Source organism: Acomys russatus, chromosome 8 (genome assembly GCF_903995435.1).
Source record: "Acomys russatus chromosome 8, mAcoRus1.1, whole genome shotgun sequence".
Taxonomy (NCBI): domain Eukaryota; kingdom Metazoa; phylum Chordata; class Mammalia; order Rodentia; family Muridae; genus Acomys; species Acomys russatus.
Window position 1 is genome coordinate 69,333,486 of NC_067144.1, and position 17,893 is coordinate 69,351,378.

A 17,893-nucleotide genomic window follows, 5' to 3' on the forward strand; every position below is an offset into this window, starting at 1 on the left:
TGCTTTCAGAAGCATGCCTTTAGGGAAATGGCCCTGACCCTCTTTTCAGCCAGTATCCCTCTGCATGGCAGGCAGAGGTGCCCATAAAGCAGGACAGTCTCAATGAACCACAACCTGAAGGTGGCTTTCTATCTCCGAGGCCTCAGACTTCCTGTCTGTCTTCTGCAATTAAAGGTTAACAACCCTGTCTTTACACAGCCTGTGTGACAGGATGACAGATGCACATCAAAGTGTAAACATTTAAGTCAAAACCAAGCCATTCTCAGTCCTACATACACCATGCAAGACAAGCTAAATCACCAGGTCCCAGGTGGCATACGAGTATTTTATCTGTAAAACCATGAAATTTCACACTGACCTCTACCAGAAAGAGCACCCAGCATCAGTGAACTATACAAGTGAAATTCTGAAATAAAATGCAGGTTTCTGGAATAAAAATAGTTTGTACAATGAAAGCAAAGCACAAAAGCAACTCAAACAAATAGCTATTTATTATCAAAATATTATAAAACCCCAAATCCTCTTTGAAACATAACTTAAAAAAATACTGTCTTCCCAAAGTAGACGTTTATTTCTTAGGGACGTTAGAGCAGCAGTGACAACCTTGCATGTCTGCCATGCACATCCAAAGACATAGGAAATCTTCAGGCTTCAGCTTTAACACCACAGATCCATCCTGTACTTACGAGCATCACTTAGCTCCTCTGCCAGGAACTCTAGAAGAGGGGACCACAGTTATCTGAATCCTGTGTGGGCCTCACGGTCCAGCAATGCCCCGTCACCACAACTCTGACTGCAAGGTCAGCACCCGTGCTTACTTGTTGGCCAGGTAATAAAGCCCTCTTAGCTTTTCTTGCTGGAAAATAGTTGAATGTATCAGTTCATATCTCCCAAGCTCTGTGGAACTGGCTGGGGAGCTGCTCAGCAGGGAGGAGTCAAGGGGAGGAGTCCACGGTCCTGCACAGTGCAACAATGGCCTCCGTCTCACCATGTGGCATGTCCTTTGCTGCCTCACAGACCATCTGGATGTGAGCAAGGAAGGTGTCTGGCTGCTCGGCCCCCAGCCAGATGTCCTTAATATACAGAGACACCAGGAATGCTGTGGGAGCTGGGGAGGTATGGACAAGGCCATTAGGAAGTGCAATTCATCAGATGGAAAGCAACTCAGCCACCTACAATGCACCAGGGCTATACACAGCTGCCAGATACACTGTGCCAAGACTTGCGTGAACACAGGTGAGCATGTGCAGAAAAGTGAGTTTCCTCTGGTGTTATCCTTTCTGATCATTTTACAGCTTAGCTTCCTCTGATCCTTGTGTAGACACCTTAAAAGGAAGTCAGTCCCAGTCCCATCTGGCCAGGTCTCCCGCCCAGGGCCATCACTGCCTTGCACTCATCAGCTCAGAGAGCACACTTACAGGAAAAGATGAGCTCACAGGTACAGTGATTGCTCCTGCTGCAGCTAGCTGAGAAAGTGACGGGCTCCTTCTGCTGCCAGCTGAGGCCATAGCCCAGCCATGTTAGCCTTTCCCTCCCTGTGAAGAGTCCTTTCCCCCAGATGGAGGACATGCCTGCCACAGCATCTGACAGCCACCAAAGCCAGACGGTCACTCACCCACTCAGCCCTGCACCCAAGCCTCTGATGCCAGCTGAATGCCAAGCACAAACTGCACATGTGTGAGTGTGCTTACGTGGGTATACATGTGTGGTCATCACGGGACACAGCAGTCCTTGTGTATGTTACGGTCAAAGCCCCCTCTGCTCTGTAGGGTAGCGTGCCCCTTGAGGGGCCCTGAGGCTCTAAGGCGGGGCCTGTCATCAAGGAGGGGACTTCCTCTCCCTTCACACTCACTCTGTATCGCCCAATCCTGATGAGGGCCCAGCTAACCATTAGAGTACCCCGCCCTCTCCCACCCACACATTTCTCTAGTTCTGACTAAAGAGCCCACATTACCTCGTTTAGCTTCATCCGTTTCCTTCAGGGAATCAAGGCACAGGGCCTCCACCACCGAGTGGAGAGGGTGATCTACGCGGCCCTGGGCCGCCAACAACTGCAGCATGACAGTGCTGAACTTGCAGGCCACATCCAGTGCAGGTCCTGTCAGGCCCTGTACACCACAGTGACGACTGTACAGCTTAAAGATGCCATTCTTGACAGCACTGTCCCTGAGAAAGTCAGCTGCCACCGCTGTGTGTGGCAAAATGTGGCTCTTGAGCCAGTCAAGGAGTCTTATGGCCTCTGCCCTGCTGAGGGGGCGTTCAGCCAACGACCGCAGCACCCAGCTGGCCACCAAGGAAACAGCAGCATGTGCAGAGCCCAGTGATTTAGTCCTGGGGGTAGCCTGGCCCACACACTGCTGAGTGGGTCCAGGCAAGGGGACAACTGGCCCCCAGTGGGTCACTGTGGCCCTCAGGAGGCCCTTGCATGTCTCCAGACTAGATGCTTCCAGCTCGGGTTCGGCAGGCTCCGCCATCTCTCCATGCTTCTTCTTCCGGCCTCGTGGGCCTTTGGCACGGGCTGCTGCCACAGGCCTGTTCTTATCCTTGAGCGTCTCTGTGAAGCACAGAGAAAGGTGGTCAGGCTGGGCTAGCCGCGTCCACGCAGCTCCTGAGTCACAGGTGGGGGTGTGTGTGAAGGTGTCAGATTGCTGTCTGAGGAGGGCACTGGGATACAGACTCTGGCCCTCTGGTAGAGCACTGACCACCGTACTTGGAGTTTTGAGACAGGGCCTCTCACGAGGACCTGGGCTCACTGATCTGGCTAGACTGGCAGGCTGAGAGGGCCCCAGGGATGCACTCTCTCCACCTCCCCAGCCGGCAGAGGGACTGTCCACATGCTTTGCCAGGGCAGCTGCTGAGTTCTGAAGAGCCAACTCAGGTCCTATGTGTGTGTGACAAGCACTGTACGCTTTCTCCCGGGCCTTCCCAATCTGCTCTTCTGACTTCAGAGCAGAGACCAAGGTGAAAACACATCCCTTTTAGGCACCTCCTTTACAGGTGAGCATCTTAACACTCATATTATGGTTTGGATCTTAGACATCCACCAAAGCCTTTGTGTTTTAGGCTTGCTCCCAATGCAGCAGTGCTGAGGTGAATGGTTCAGGAGGACCCTACCCTTGTGGGTGGAGAAATTAATACATCTATACACTTATGGCTTAACAGGCTATTGGGAGGCGTGTGAACTCTGGGAAGTAGGCCATGGGCAGTGTTCCCTTGCAGTGTGTCTGATCTCAGGCTCCCTTTTCTCTTTCCCTCTTTCTGCTTGTCACTGCTGTGAAGTGAGCAACTTTGCTCTACCATCACATTCTGCATCGACACAAGCTGGGATCAATGGGGTCAAGCAAACGTGGACTGAAACACAGAGCATAAAATCCTTGATGCTCTCAGTTCATCTTCTTAGGGATTTGTCACTGTGACAGAAAGCTAAGGGGCGGCACGCAGGCTGCTCCAGGCAGACCCAGGCAGGGCTGGAGCTTACTCAGTAGGTCCTTGACTTGGTGCTGCTCAATGACTGCTTTCAGGTCTCCCTGGAGCTTCGTGTCTCTCTCAATGAGGCTCCACTTATGTAAGAGGACCAGGACGTGTTTGGTAGAAAGCGTCACCTTGTTCACTGTCAATCGGCCCATATCCTCGAAGACCTTTATGATGGTGGCCCGATAACTCAGCACAGACTCAAGTGTCCAAAAGAAATTGGTCAGTTGGGTGGAGGCCAAGCTGGGCCTGTTTGGAAGCCAATGTTACAGACGGAGCAGGGCAGTCAGCATCACATAAATTATACAGACAACCAGTGATGGGGGCTCAGAACCCAGAAGAAGACATATGAGGTACTCTGGAGAGACCCAGCATCTGAGCTCTGTGCTGGAGGAAATCTAGGCTAAATGGGGGACCCTGGCAGCAAGACTGAGGGCCCAGTCATGTTAGTGACAGAACTCTGCACTGGGCTGCCAATTCCTCTCCACCTCAGGCAGGCCCCGTTCAGTGCCACGTTATAGGCAAAGCCAAACGATGCTTAGTGGAGGAGAGAGCTTTCTGATCTTACAGTATCTCCTGCTACACACAGGGCTGAACACTAAGCTGCCATTTCCAAGGGACATAAGTTCTCTGACAGCAATGTTCCAGACCACCCTAAAGTAACAGGTATGGATGCCCAGGAGAATCTTATTTTAATTTGGGACATGAAACCAACTGCTCTGTTCTTATTTATTTTTTTTTTTTTAAATGCCTTTAATCTGAATCCCATTTTTTAAAGTCAATCTTCTGCCCTGTTGACACCTGTTAACTCCTGACATAGGAAATCTAAACTTATAGTGTTTTCTCCAACAAGGAATCTGAGGAGAATTTAGCTCCTCAGAGGAGACCCAGAGCATGATCAGGTGACAGGACTGAAATGCTTGAGGAGTCCATGGACATGCACACCTCCGGAGGCTGGAACTCTGGTAAGGACAGCTTGTAGGCACCCTGGCTGAGGCTAGTGGAGCTTCATTTTGATAAGCATGGTTGAGGGCAGGGCAGGGTGGGGCACAACCTGCTAAAAAATGCCCTAGCAGGATGCCCTGTGGGTTTTAACAGTCTACTAAGTTTTCAGAGCCCCCATGAGAACCCTGGAGGCTGAAATGAAAATAAAGAGGGAGCTACAACAGATGTTCTGATGCTGACAAGGCACTCTGGCCTAATCCACACCAGAGCCCAGCTCAGGGCTCACCTGTGGGGTTGTGACAGAGATCTGGTGACCACAGGCGACAGAAAGGGATAAGCAGCAATACCTACCACAGCCTGAGCTTGCATAGTAGGTAGCTCACGGCAGGGGCAGGCTCACCTCAGGTGCTTTGTAAGTGCAATGAGGACATACAGGAACTCATCGACCACGTGCAAGGCCAGCATCTTCTGGGGCTCATGGGAGCCAGGCTGGCCAGGTGGCTGGCTTTTCTCCTCTGGTGCTTTGTTGCCCAGGTTGGTCACCCACAGGGTGTGTAGCAAAGAGATCACGTGGGAAAGCAGCTGAGTCTCCACAAATCTGAAACCAAACATGGCAGCGGCCTAGATCACTGTGAAGGTAGGACAAAGAGCACAGAGGAAGCAGAACGCTGGCGATAGTCCTGCCCTCAGAAATCCCATCTGCTCATCCCTCGAGAGAAGTAAAAACATGGTGCCTGATGGAGAAATGGGCTTTCAAGCCAGGATGAGGCTGCCAGGCACTATCTAACCAGAAAACTGTCCCGAGCTCCCACATCACAGCAGGCATGGCAGTGTAGTTATGGTAGCAACTTGAGCTTTAACTAGGACAGGCAATTAGCTAACTATGCTTTCTTTAGAAAGCTAAGATAGTCTTAAAGTTGTTAATGTTGGAAGACAAGGTTTAAGCTGTTACTTTCTATTTGGTTTTTTCAAGACAAGGTCTTTCTTGCACTACAGCCCAGAGTGACCTTGAACTCCCAGAAATCCTCTGGTACAGCCTCCTGAGTGGTGAGATTACAAGAACCAGCCACTAAGTCTGAAAAAGAAATTTTAGAAAAATACCCTTTTTAATGCCAATCTCCAACTGTATTTATTTCCAGGTATGAACAGCTAGGTTTTTATATTAGGAGAAAATGAGCATTTAATCCCTTTGGTTAAAAATAATCCATTAGCGACCATGTTCTGCAACACCAGGTTTGTGAACAGCGGCAATGAGGCGCAGGCACCTTTAAGAAGTCATCTAGCGTTGTAGCAAGACATGGCAGTTAAGTGTGCAGTGTTCCTGGCTAGGGCTGGAGCATATGCATCTGAGTCCTTCTCCAAGAACTGAAAATTACTTCTGAAAAATGAACAAAAAGACCCAGTAACCCCTGGGCATATTACACTTGCCCTGTCAGAGACAGAGCCCTCCAGGCAGTGTTGCTGAGTCAGGGACCCCAACCTTCCTGCATACAGAGTCCCTCCACTGCAGCGTGGGCTCATCCATGCCTAACCCTGCCCAGTGCCTGAGAACTCATCTCCCCTCACTGGGCACTACAACACGCCATCTAGACCTGGAGGCTCAGATGACAGGGTAAGAGCCAATCCCATTGGAGGGTGTGACAAAGATCAGACAGGAAGGCCAGTGAGGTTCTGCCAATGTGGGTGCAGTTGTACTTCCACCCAAAGCCTACAGGAGACTGAAAATGAGAAGTTAATGGAAGAAAAGCCCCGTGGCCATTACAAGAGCTGGACTGCAAGCCCATAAGAACATCAGGGGACACCATGTCACAGTACATCTACTCATCCTTAAACTTTTAGAGGCATCATGGACAGAGTGCTCATAGAAAAGATGCTTACCTGCTCTCAAGGATGTGTAAAACCCATGTTAAAAGGCCACAGTCACGTATGACTTCATAGGCAGATCTGGTGATGTGGGCAACATTCTGCAGAATTTCCAGAATCCAAATCTGAAAAGCCCAACAAGTCACTTCTTAGTAGAAGAACACGCTTACCTGACCAACTAAAAACAACTAAAAGACAACATGTGTCCAGTGCTTATTACTTTAGGGACTACAATTAATATAAACCTTTTAAGAGTCACCTGTGCTGGGCATGGTGGTGCATGGCTTTAATCCCAGCACTCAGGGAGGCAGAGGCAGTTTGATCTCTGTGAATTAAGAGGCCAGCCTGGTCTACAAAGAGTCCAGGACAGCCAAGGCTACACAGAGAAACCCTATCACGAGAAACAAAAATCAAAATAAAAAACAAAACCAAAAGAAGTCAACCGCAAGTCTGGCCATGCCTACAATCCCAGCATGTGAGAGGCAGGAGGAATGCTACAAGTCCAAAGCCAGCAATACGAAAAGGTTTTAGGCCAGCCAGAGCTATGAAGTGAGAGCTTATTTCAAACACAAAAAGAACAAGTTACAGAAAAAAAAAATTTATATAACTGATAATGACCAGTAAAACTGAACACACAGTGTTACTGTCCACAGGTTGACTATTGGCCCTGAATTTGCGATCCTCCTGCCTTAGCGCCCTGAGGGCTGGGATTCTTCTGTGCGGGTCTTTTATCTCCACGCGCTACATGGAAAGTGAGGCTAGAGGTGTCTGTCACTCATGTACGGTAATTTGCATCTTGGCTTTTTGGCCAAGTCCACAGCTTATGACCGTTCATTAGCGCCTTTCCCTTGACAAAGCAAGCTGGAGAGGCCTTCCTTCCTGTCACCACAGGCAATGGTAAGAAGGCTGCAACAAAACCACCGTCAGGGAACAAACAGTACCAGACTTCACACACTAGACAGCAGAGAGCACAGTGACCTCATGGAACATGCTCACCTGCACCTCCTGGTCACACAAGGGGCTGCTGAGGAAGGACAGGATGATGTGGAGCACCCCTCTTCTGGAGCATAGCTCGTAACAGTGCTTGTCTCTAATCCCCTGCCGTAGAATTCCCAACACCCACTCTTGTTCTGTTTTTTGCTAGGCCAGACAAACAAGGAAGTATTATTAAACAAGTTACAGGTTTTTTTGTTGGACAATCAAACACCACTGATTTCAGGTGATAGCTAACAGCTCCAGCCTTGTATTATCAGCTCAGAAATCAAAGGCCAAGTCAAGTTAAACACTAACCCATGTTTAGGTAGGTGGGAGCTTGACAGAAGGATACGCAATACTTAGTCAAGGGACTTGGCAAGGAAATAAAGAGGGATGCTATGCTGTAAGTCTCTGGATTCAGGAAGACTTTTAAGCAAGGTTCAAGAAGTGCCAGGACACAGGAGTGTGTCTGCCTCTGTGGGGCAGCACAAACGGTTCCTTTCTGTGAGCTTGCTCTGCACTGTTTGTGCAATGGGACTGGTAGCAAGCTGTATTGGCGGGAAAACAGAGTGGTAGTGGCTGAGTGATTGTGTCCAGGAGTCTCTGGGACGCTGAGGACTTGGCAGCATTACCTGGAAGTCGGAGCTGTAGAAGAACTGGTAGAAGCCTGGCAGCTTGTCCATGTTCAGGCTCTCGTGTGACAGCAGGAACTTGCTGACCTTCCAGTACATGTGCTCCTCTGAAAACATAGCAGACGGTCACTGACCGCCTCACGCAACAACCTGGCAGTGTATGGACTGGGGGGTGGAGCCAGTCAGCATATCAGACACGCATCCCTGTCCAGCAGAGGTTCTGCATCCTTCTCCTCATCACTTGTCCCTGAGAAGCAGCATATGACTGGGTACCTGAGACCACTCCTGCAAGTGCTATAGAGACCACTCCTGGATGTGGCCACAGAGACACGAACGCAGGGCCCACAATGCCTGATCCCAGCCTCTCCTAGGAAGGAGCAGACCTGGAGGGCTGCTCAGACACCTGGCTCTGGAACACAAGGCAGGGAGGGCACACACCTCCTCTTCCTGCCGCAGTCTAAAGTCCTGCAGGGACCCACTGGACCCAGCACAGACCTTCCTTGGCCCGGGGACTGATATGGACAGCTATACGCAGACTGCGTGGACTCAATGGGTGACTACAGCCATCAACAGCTGATCTTTGCTGTGCTTTCTCCTAACAGATTCTTTTAGTCAGCAAAGTGAGAATTATTTTGCTTCTTCCACAAGTTTCCAAGGCAGGGAAACCTGTCATAGAAATGATACGAGCAGGTGAAAACAAGACCTGAATTTTAAGAGCCATTTGAACACACACCAACTGAGAGGTTGGAGACACGCTGCCTCCCTGGGGGCCTCAGCTGCTGAGGAGGTGGGGAATCAGTGTGTGGGGGAAGTGTTTCCTCAACTAAGATTATGACCTTGGTAGACTAACAGAGCCCTAGGTTCTCCAACCTTCTACTGTTTTTTCTGATTAACCCTAAACAAGGCCTTAGGGTGAATCAAGCCCTGTCGGTTTCATGTCCTTTCAGAGGTGGCCCTGCTCCTCAGGACCTGTGCTCTAACCTACATAATGACTCATACGCCTTCCCGCAGAGTACCTGGAACCACACCCTGCGGCCTCTGCTAAGCATGGCTAAGTGAGCCAGTGTCGGACACACAGCTGCTGACCCAGTCAGAGCACGCTGGGCCAGAAGAACCACAGGGCTTTGAAATGTACGATTCCTCTGCCTCTCGAAGCAATCCTAGAGGCAGGGCACTGCACAGCAAAGCAACCTGTTGTGTGGACTCGCACAACCTCATCGTGTCTGTTTCTCCTCAGCTGAAGTCTCTCAGGGTACCTGGCTTCAAGATCTGCAGTGCTGCCTTGGCAATGAAAAGAGCCATGATAAAAGGGAGCCTCAGGTTTGGAGCTTTAATCCCATCCCGGACAACGTCCAGCAGGTACAGAACCTGAAGAGAGGGAAGATGAGCAATTTCTGTCACAGCTTTGCAGGAGTGCCCGCTCCACAACCCCCCCACCCCCCGCCAAGCTCCCTCCAGACCCCTCCCACCACCCCCACCCCACCCCACCCAGGAGAACAGAAAGCCACAGCAGGAAACCCAACACCATGCCCTGGAAGTTCAATCTGCCCCTGCTCCTCCTCCACCATGAGGGATGAGTTTCTGGGGGTCAGACACTGTGGATGGCAGCTGCCTTCACCACCGAGTTTAAGCCACAGACACATTCAACAGAAGGAAGCCATTCTGTCTAGCCACTAGAAGACAGTGTGTAAAGGAGCCCTTCCCCATTCTCCTCTGGGCCTTGGGGTTGGAGGGCAGCCTCCCAAGGTAAGGGCTGTCCGTGCCTCTCACTCATGCCTTCTCCACAGATCTCCACCTCCTACTCACTTGGGCCTGCTCCCGGAAGCGAGCACCCTCTAGGTGTGAGTAGTAAGCTGCTAGGACATAGTAGGCTGCTGCTCGCATCTGGGGGTCATAGCTGCTGAGGGCTGCCACAGTTAGACCCAGAGCATTTGAATCCAGAAATTTTCGACAATCCACCACAAACTCTACAGAAAGTAAATTACAACATTAAACACATGATTCAAGAGTCATGATTCTTTTTGTTTGTTTTGTTTTGTTTTTTGAGACAGGGCTTCTCTGTGTAGCCTTGGCTGTTCTGGACTCACTTTGTAGACCAGGATGGCCTCGAACTCACGGAGATCCACCTGCCTCTGCCTCCCAAATGCTGGCATTAAAAGCATGTGCTACCACCGCCCAAATGAAGTCATGATTCTTGTACAGAAACAAAGCGAGTAAATATAACAATCATGAGGTTATAGGTAATAGAACAAAGGGTTTAAGAACAGTCCAAAAGCCATGCTGGATGGTTTTGTGTTAACCTGACACAAGCTAATGTCATCTGAGAGGAAGGAACTTCAACTAACAAAATGCCTTCATAAGATCAGGCTGTAGGCAAGCTTATACACAGGGCATTTCTTAGAGGGCCCAGCCTATGGTGAGTGGTGCATCCCTGGGCGGGTGGTCCTGGGTTCTATAAGAAACCAGGCTGAGCAAGCCATGGGGGAGAAAGCCAGCAAAGCAGCACCCTTCATGGCCTCTGTATCATCTCCTGCCTCCAAGCTCCTGCCTGCTTGAGTTCCTGGCCTGACTTCCGCCAATGATGAACAGTGATTTGGAAGCATAAGCCAGAAAAACTCTTTCCTCCCCAACTTGCTTTCTGGTCATGGTGTTTCATCGCAGCGATAGATATTGAGAAAGGAGAAACGTCCTCTCCTATGGTTAGCCTCTGACACAATGCAAGAAACAAAGCCATCTGGCTGGAAGGGAAACTGATAAACTGTGTGGCATGAGCCCTAAAACAATCACAGCCAGCCCTTGGCAAAGATAAAACTGAGCCAGAACTATGGTTTCACTCACATTGCATACACACCAAATAAAAGATAGAGATGGCCAAACTAAAATCAGAACTTAAGTGCTGCTGCTTGAGGTTAAAGCACAGACTGGAAGCAGAGAGTGGGAAAAGACCAATTAGGTGATTGTTCCAGTAACTTATAAACTAATTTTCCAATTTCTAACAACTGATGAATTTTGGTGTGGAAAGAGAGCAAAAAAAAAATTATTTAAGGCATCAAACAGTAGATAAAATTAATTCACAAATGGACTATATCTGGGAGAGAGAACACCTAAAGATTTAATTTACACTCAACGAGAAGAGCTGGAACTCTGGTGGCTGGGATAATCTTAGTAATTACTGACATTCTAAAACAAATGAATTTTCCATGTTTCCATGAGGGAAAATCAACTTCCTATTTTGTGACTTTCTCTGCTGCTCTATGGTCTTGGCTTTGTACTTACGGAAAAGGGCTGCCCTTGGGTGCTGAAAATATAACAGGCTATTTAGAAGTGTCTATAAATGCTGTTCTGTTTAAGAACCACTTCTACAGTAATTTGACCTTCTAATACTGGCTTCAAAATCCTGAGATGCACAGCCAGGACCAAGGATAGCATCAAAAGCACCCAGGTCTAGTGGATGCTGACGGCCTAACCTGTGAGCAATGACAACAGTTAAAGCAATCTGACTGAAGTGGGCCAGCACACTCACCTGGCCTGGTCAGTTCTCCGAACAGGTGTAGAAGGAAGCAGGGGTCATAGAGGCTGTTGAGGTCCACTCTCACAGCCTTGTCCTTAAACACCAGTGGCTCCTCTGTGTCCTGAAACAGCCCAAGCCAACAACATGCACAGATGCTGATTATCTGAACGCTGGCCCCACAGTCAGAGCTCAGATAGCATAAGCAGTTCTATACAAAGCAGAGTTTACACATGGAACATGATTTTTCAGATTTACTTCAAGATTGTAAGGAGTAATAAATAACACAGCGAGACCCAGTGTGACCCAGCTTCAGTGATGGACACTGAGGGTCCAGTCTGTACCTATGGAAAAGTTAGAATGGCAAGGGGGAGGGAGAGGAACAGCACCATACCTCAGCGGGCAGCAGCCTCCGGTACTGCGGGAAGTGCAGGATGGTCTGCATCATCCGGTCTGGGTCCAGCAGGCGGAGGATGTCTCCAACGCTGGGCTGTTGCCACAGCGACTTGCCCAGGCTCCTGCATGTCTTATGATGTTCCACAGCTGCTGGGCCCCACAGCAGAACCCTAGAGCCAGAGAGGAAAGCAGACTGGACCCACCAGGAAAAGACTGATGACAACAACCCCAACATGTAGCATCAATCAAGACTGAACACAGCCCATGCCAAGTGCCACTCTGGGTAAGCACACATGCTCTATCACTTAATCTGCAATACAGCTTCTGAAATGGGCACAGTGGTGGTGCTGCTGAGGGTGCAGGGACAGCTGGTAATGGCCATATAAATCAGCACCACAAACTACTCTTGATGTATTTGGCCAATTTGGCACCCAGCCTGTGCACTGATCCTGCAGTTTATACCATGCAAGTTGTATGGCCACTCGCTGGTTGGTGAGTAGCAGAGCTGGAATTCTGCAGGGTGGGGTGTGGCCCCAAGGCAGGGTAAAGCTGTTACAGGATCCTGACCTCCTGGGGCCCACAGGAGGGACCACTTCACCAGGGCTGCCACACAAGTCTTTAGTCAACACTGCCTGGAGACCCTATCCTGTATAGTCCCATGATCCCCTGCAGCTGCACACAGAGGCCTGTAAGATACCGCAAGGTACTATGGTACAAGTCTAGTTCCTGCCAACACTTATGTGGAGGTCTGTTCTTAATCCCCAAGTGTGCACGGTGGCACGGACACTGCTACACACGTCTACATTCATACGAAATAAGGAAATACAAACACTAATAAAAGGCTCAAACAACAGTACAAAGGAATGCAAAGTCTCGACTCCAAAGCCTGAATCTGCTGTGTGGAGCGGCGGCAGCAGTGACCCACCTGTCAACCCAACACTCACCTGAAGCTGATCAGACTGAGGTTGTTCTGTTCGTACGCCCGAAGGAGAAGTAAAATCTTCTGGTCTAGAAGGTAAACACAGGCCACTTTCAGGAAACTGAGCCCCTCAAATACATGAGGGTACACCCCACCATCCCTGCCCACATAGCCTGACCATCAGGTCCTCCTCACCCAAGACACTGAGGGTCGCACTGTAGGCCCCAAGTAGCACAGCAAAGTGGCTGCTCTCACAGACAGAAGGGCACATCCTCACCACTGTGGACATCAGGTCCACCAGGGTTTCTGTAAGATACAACACGGACATGAGCACTGTGAGACACAGTCTCAGGACAGCGGGGGAGGGAGCCCTGGAAGCTGGAGCTATCATTTCTGAGTAAGGCTGGGCTTTGGGCCTCCATCCGGCATCCTCCCCAGGATCACAGGCATCCCTGTAATAAACACATCTTCACAATCCCTATCTCTCCAGGACTCACAGAGTGTAGGCTCGGGGTTTACCCACCACACCCCACCAAAATCTAAGAAACCTAAGCATCTCCCTAATTATGCCACCACAGTCTTCCAGTATGTATACTCCTGCCTGCAGAGAATGGACCCCATTTTAACAACATGCATCATTAATTTTTACCTAACAGTTTTCTGTCTTCAAGCTAGCAGTTTATGACAGACCAACCCTGCACTCAAGTCTAAGGGTCTGGGGGTGAGGGCTTTGAGTGCACAGGACATTCAGATTGTGTTCTGACAGTCAGTGCAGTCCACGCTGTACTCAGGACCTGTGAGCTCAGTGTGCACACCAACTCAGCTGCAGGCAGTATAAATCCGGCTTCTGCCAAGTAAGTTCAAGGCCTTGTTGGTCACGTTAAGACCTCATTACAAGATTCATCCGGTTAATTCATTCCTCTCAGTGCAAATGTCCACATCTGTTTTCCCATCCCTCCCAACTTCCCCTAACTCCAGACTTTTAACACCAGGTCATGTCAGGGCCACATGGGCCTCAACACAACCTTCATAAACCAGATAAAGCCTTCAACAGTGAACTTCTGTGTCACATTTAAGACAGAGGAGATGTCTGGACCTGGACTTGATAGTCAAGAATATTCCAGTACTACATCTGAAAACAAAGTGGGAGTGCTTTGGCGCATGGCTAGCTGGATAAAACTGCAAGATAGCAACTGCTACTGCGCTGGGAGCGCTGAGTGTGGCGTCACCTTTGACTTGACTGTCTAGCGTCTTCTCTTCTTCGGATGTCAGCATGGTTGGCAAAAACAGAGAATGCTGGGTGAGCATCATGTGGACCACTGGAAGCTGGACAAGCTTTGTGTGCACGGAGCTCTCTGGACTATACAGAAGCTTCGTGGCATCGAGCAGAGTCTTCAAAAAGGTGAGGTCCTGGTACCGAAACCTGAGCAGCAAGTCAAAGGGAACGAGTGTCATGAAGGGAAGTTTATTTCTTTTCCCTTTCTTTTTTTTTTTTTCCCCCTGGTTTTTTGAGACGGTTTCTCTGTGTCACCCTGGCTGCTCTGGACTTTGTAGACCAGGCTGGCCCTGAACTCACAGTGATCTACCTGCCTCTGCCTTCCAAGTGCTGGGATTAAAGGCATGCGTCAACATGCCTAGCTGGAAGTTTATTTCTTAAGAAACAATGTTTGTTGTTAGAATTCTAAAACTACAAAGTTGAGAATTCTACAGTAGTCGTGTACACATCTGGTTCTGTCAGTGGCATGGCTTAGTACTTGTTTAATCACAGTCCCATCTGCCCACCATGGCAGACACCAGAGACTTACATCATGAGGAGGTTTTGTCATGATACAGACATCACAGAATGGACTGACATGGACTAAGGCAGCTACATTAATTACCAGGAGCCATAACCTCAAGTGGGACCACCATCACATACAGGGTGATCGCTGACCAAACCATCTGATGGAGCACATGGTTCAAGTTTCTCCGTGGCACAGACATCAAGAGCTTCCTATTTAGATGCCCCAGCAGGCAGCACAACTGAGTGTGAGGATGGCATTCTGCAGTGGGCCCTGCTAGTCAGCTCTGGTCCTTTAGCCATTTGAACTACCCCAAACGATGTCTCAAATCCTTCCAAACCCACTAAAGGAAGAAATCTATGGAAAATCCTTCTGGCTCTATGTGAGTATTTGGATGTCCCAACATTTGTCACGAAGAAGGTTCTGCGCTCCCCTGGGGGGACGGCGGCTGGGCAGAAGCTTCCTCAGTTTCCCTGAACATGCTGACAGAGAAGCAGTGTCATGGTGCACACCTGCCATCCTAGTACTTGGGAAGAGGGTTGAGAGCTGGAGGCAGCTTGGGCTACATAGTGAGACCCTATCTCAAAAAACAAGCAACAACAACAACAACAACAACAAAAGAGAGAGAGAGAGAGGGAGGAAACAGTAGTAGTAGAGATGTCAGTCATTAACCTGCAACCATCCTTCTTTCTTCTGCATGACATTTTCTCTGAATGTTGGGCATCACAAATGACCAGTAAATGAAGATTATAGGCACTATACATCATTTCACGGCTCTCTGAACACCCAAACTAAAGAGTATGGCCACAGCAAGTGTGAGTGAGGTCACATGAACTCTCATATACTTATTCCCAGGTGGGAGCACAGTCACTTTTGCTCATATAGTGACACTCAAAGTGTGCGGAGACTAACAGTCATCAGGTCCCCCACCAGCACTATATGTAAAATGGGTGTCAATAGGCACCCACAAACATGTGTGAGTCATTGCAGGGGCCATAAATGTAGGGAGGGCTTGGGGAACATCCTAGATGTCCATCAGCAGGGAACAGCTAAATAGACCACTGTACAGTCTAAAGACGGTGGTGAAAATTGATGACTTTTAAATCTGTATGTTTTAAATTAAAAACATCTGAGTTTTAACAAATGAAAATGCTGGGCGATGTTGGCACACACCTTTAATCCCAGCACTTGGGAGCCAGAGGCAAGTAAGATATCTCTGAGTTTGAGGCCAGCCTGGTCTACAGAGAGAGAATTCCAGCCAGAGCTACACAGAGAAACCTTGTCTTATAAAACAAACAAAACAAAAACACAAAGATAAGACAAGAAATGATATGAATGTGCAAAATGTCAAACACACACAATGATGTGCTGTGCTGTGGACACACTCTGCCACATAAGGGGCTACGGCAACAGCTCAGTAGTATAAAATACTTATTTGCCTTGCATTTGTAAGGCCATAGGTTCAACCCCCAAAACTACAAAACCACAAAATAAACATAGCCTTGGAGGATGACAAGTGTGCAGTGGGCAGAGAGGGGAGATGAGAATTTATTAGGAATAATATAGAAAACTGACATTCATCATGTTTGAGTACAGCTATAATCTCTACGCTTTAAATTTTTAAAATTTCATACTTATTTACTGTGAATGTTTCTGTGTGTGCGTGTGCACGTGTCACAGCATGAATATGAAGGCCAGAAGACCAAGTGCACTCTGGGCCAGAATCAAACTGAGACTGTCAGGTCTGGCAGCAAGCACTTTTATCCACTGAGCCACCTTGCCAGCCTGTTTTGTTTTCTTGAGATAGTCTTATACAGCCCAGGCTGGCCTTGAACCTGCTATGTAGCTGAGGATGACTGAAAACTTCCTCCTAATGCTGCATTGCAGACATGTAACATCTTAGCATTCCAGTTTTGTTTTTTCTTCTCTACAGACAAGGCTGACAGCTGCTCTGTGACTAGGACTCTAATGACAAACTAAAGAACTGCATAGTCAGAAGACCCACGTCTTTAGAAGCAGCACCAAGAAAATTTAACCAGCTTACTTGAGTCCTGTCTTCACAAACTGCTGCCAGTCACCAGGGTCAACCTCCTTCAGTGCATGCTAGGAAAAAGCAAACAAAAGTACACAGGAAACATGTCAGTGAGCTGAAAATACTGAGGGCTCCACCGTGCGGTCTTCAGGGGGCAGCCAAACTAGCTCCGGTTCTAACGTTCTGAATCATGGTTACTAAGTGCCCTGCTGCCCCTCCTACTAAGCCTGTCAGCCCATGCTGCAGCTGCTCTGGCCACCTGTGGCCATTCCCGCTGAGACTAAGAGGACAGAGACAGGACAATAAGACTAACACATGTAGACTTTGGATTTACAGCAAATACAAATGAAGTACCCAAACCACACAAGGCTTTGAGACAGGGTCTCATGTAGCTGGCCTTGAAGTCACCATAAGCTGAGGTGGCCTTGAACCTCCGTCCTGAATGATGGACTACAGGTGTGAGCTATCGTGCTGTTTACTCAGTGCTGGTCACAGATCCCAGGCTGTGTGCATGCTGAGCAAGGGTTCTACTCACTGAGCTACAATCCCTTCTTTTGTCATTTCAAAAAGTAGCACTGACATTTTATTAGCACACCAAACATGCAAAGGGACATTTCCTGAGTGGTCTTACTATATTTCCACATCCACCTTTTCAGACAGCAATGGTAGGTTTGCAACTAGCCTGTTACTGAGGAACCAGCAGACAATACTCAGGGGACACTAACTGAACCCAGGACAGTGCACAGAGGGAAGAGGTCTGTGGAACATGAGGCACCCGCTAAGCGGTGAGTCGTCTCCAGCCGGCCAGCCATGCATGGAGACCCCAGTGCCACACATGATGGAAATCCCCCACTGAGGGGCTGCTGACCCATCACATCTTTACACACTGCTCGCTCGCGCGTTCTCTCTCTTTCTCTCTCCCCGCCCCCCCCCACGCCCCCCCAGAAACTGGTCCTTCAGGAAGTCACCTGGACATAACTATGACTACAGTCAGCACTGAGCTTGTCAGGATCTGGAATAATCTAACCTGTGGGCCTGCCTGTGAGGGGGTTTCTACTTGGAGTTAACAGGTACAAAACCCTACCCTTGGCAGCACCATCCATCCCATGGTCTCAGAGTGCATAACGCGGAAAAGGCCAGCTAAGCACCCAAATTCATCTCTCTACTTCCTACACAGATGCCACAAGATCAGCAGCCACATGCTGCTGCTACGCTGCCTTCTTGCCATAGACTGTAGCTATGGACAGTGAGTCCAAACAAGCCCCGCCTACTGCCAGGTGTTTCATCACCATGTGGGACTTAGCACATCACTCTTTTTGTAGACCAGGTTGGCCTTGAATTCTCGAAGATCTGCCTGCCTCTGCCTCCCGA

At 49.0% G+C, this 17,893-nt stretch overlaps 1 protein-coding gene across 1 annotated transcript in view; it reads right to left on the reverse strand.

The window, feature by feature from the left end:
- Nucleotides 1–596: 596 nt before the first annotated feature.
- The window catches only part of Urb1 (URB1 ribosome biogenesis homolog), a 54,948-nt gene continuing 37,651 nt past the window's right edge, over nt 597–17,893 (reverse strand). The window contains exons 25-39 of the mRNA XM_051150235.1: nt 16,535–16,593; nt 13,939–14,132; nt 12,905–13,015; nt 12,735–12,798; nt 11,789–11,960; nt 11,410–11,518; nt 9,693–9,853; nt 9,143–9,254; nt 7,887–7,993; nt 7,276–7,419; nt 6,295–6,404; nt 4,817–5,014; nt 3,479–3,720; nt 1,955–2,554; nt 597–1,108 (exon numbers count right to left, since the gene is read on the reverse strand). Coding sequence (XP_051006192.1) covers nt 936–1,108; nt 1,955–2,554; nt 3,479–3,720; nt 4,817–5,014; nt 6,295–6,404; nt 7,276–7,419; nt 7,887–7,993; nt 9,143–9,254; nt 9,693–9,853; nt 11,410–11,518; nt 11,789–11,960; nt 12,735–12,798; nt 12,905–13,015; nt 13,939–14,132; nt 16,535–16,593 — 2,556 coding nt within the window. The 3' untranslated portion in view covers nt 597–935. The remainder of the gene's footprint in view (nt 1,109–1,954; nt 2,555–3,478; nt 3,721–4,816; nt 5,015–6,294; nt 6,405–7,275; nt 7,420–7,886; nt 7,994–9,142; nt 9,255–9,692; nt 9,854–11,409; nt 11,519–11,788; nt 11,961–12,734; nt 12,799–12,904; nt 13,016–13,938; nt 14,133–16,534; nt 16,594–17,893) is intronic.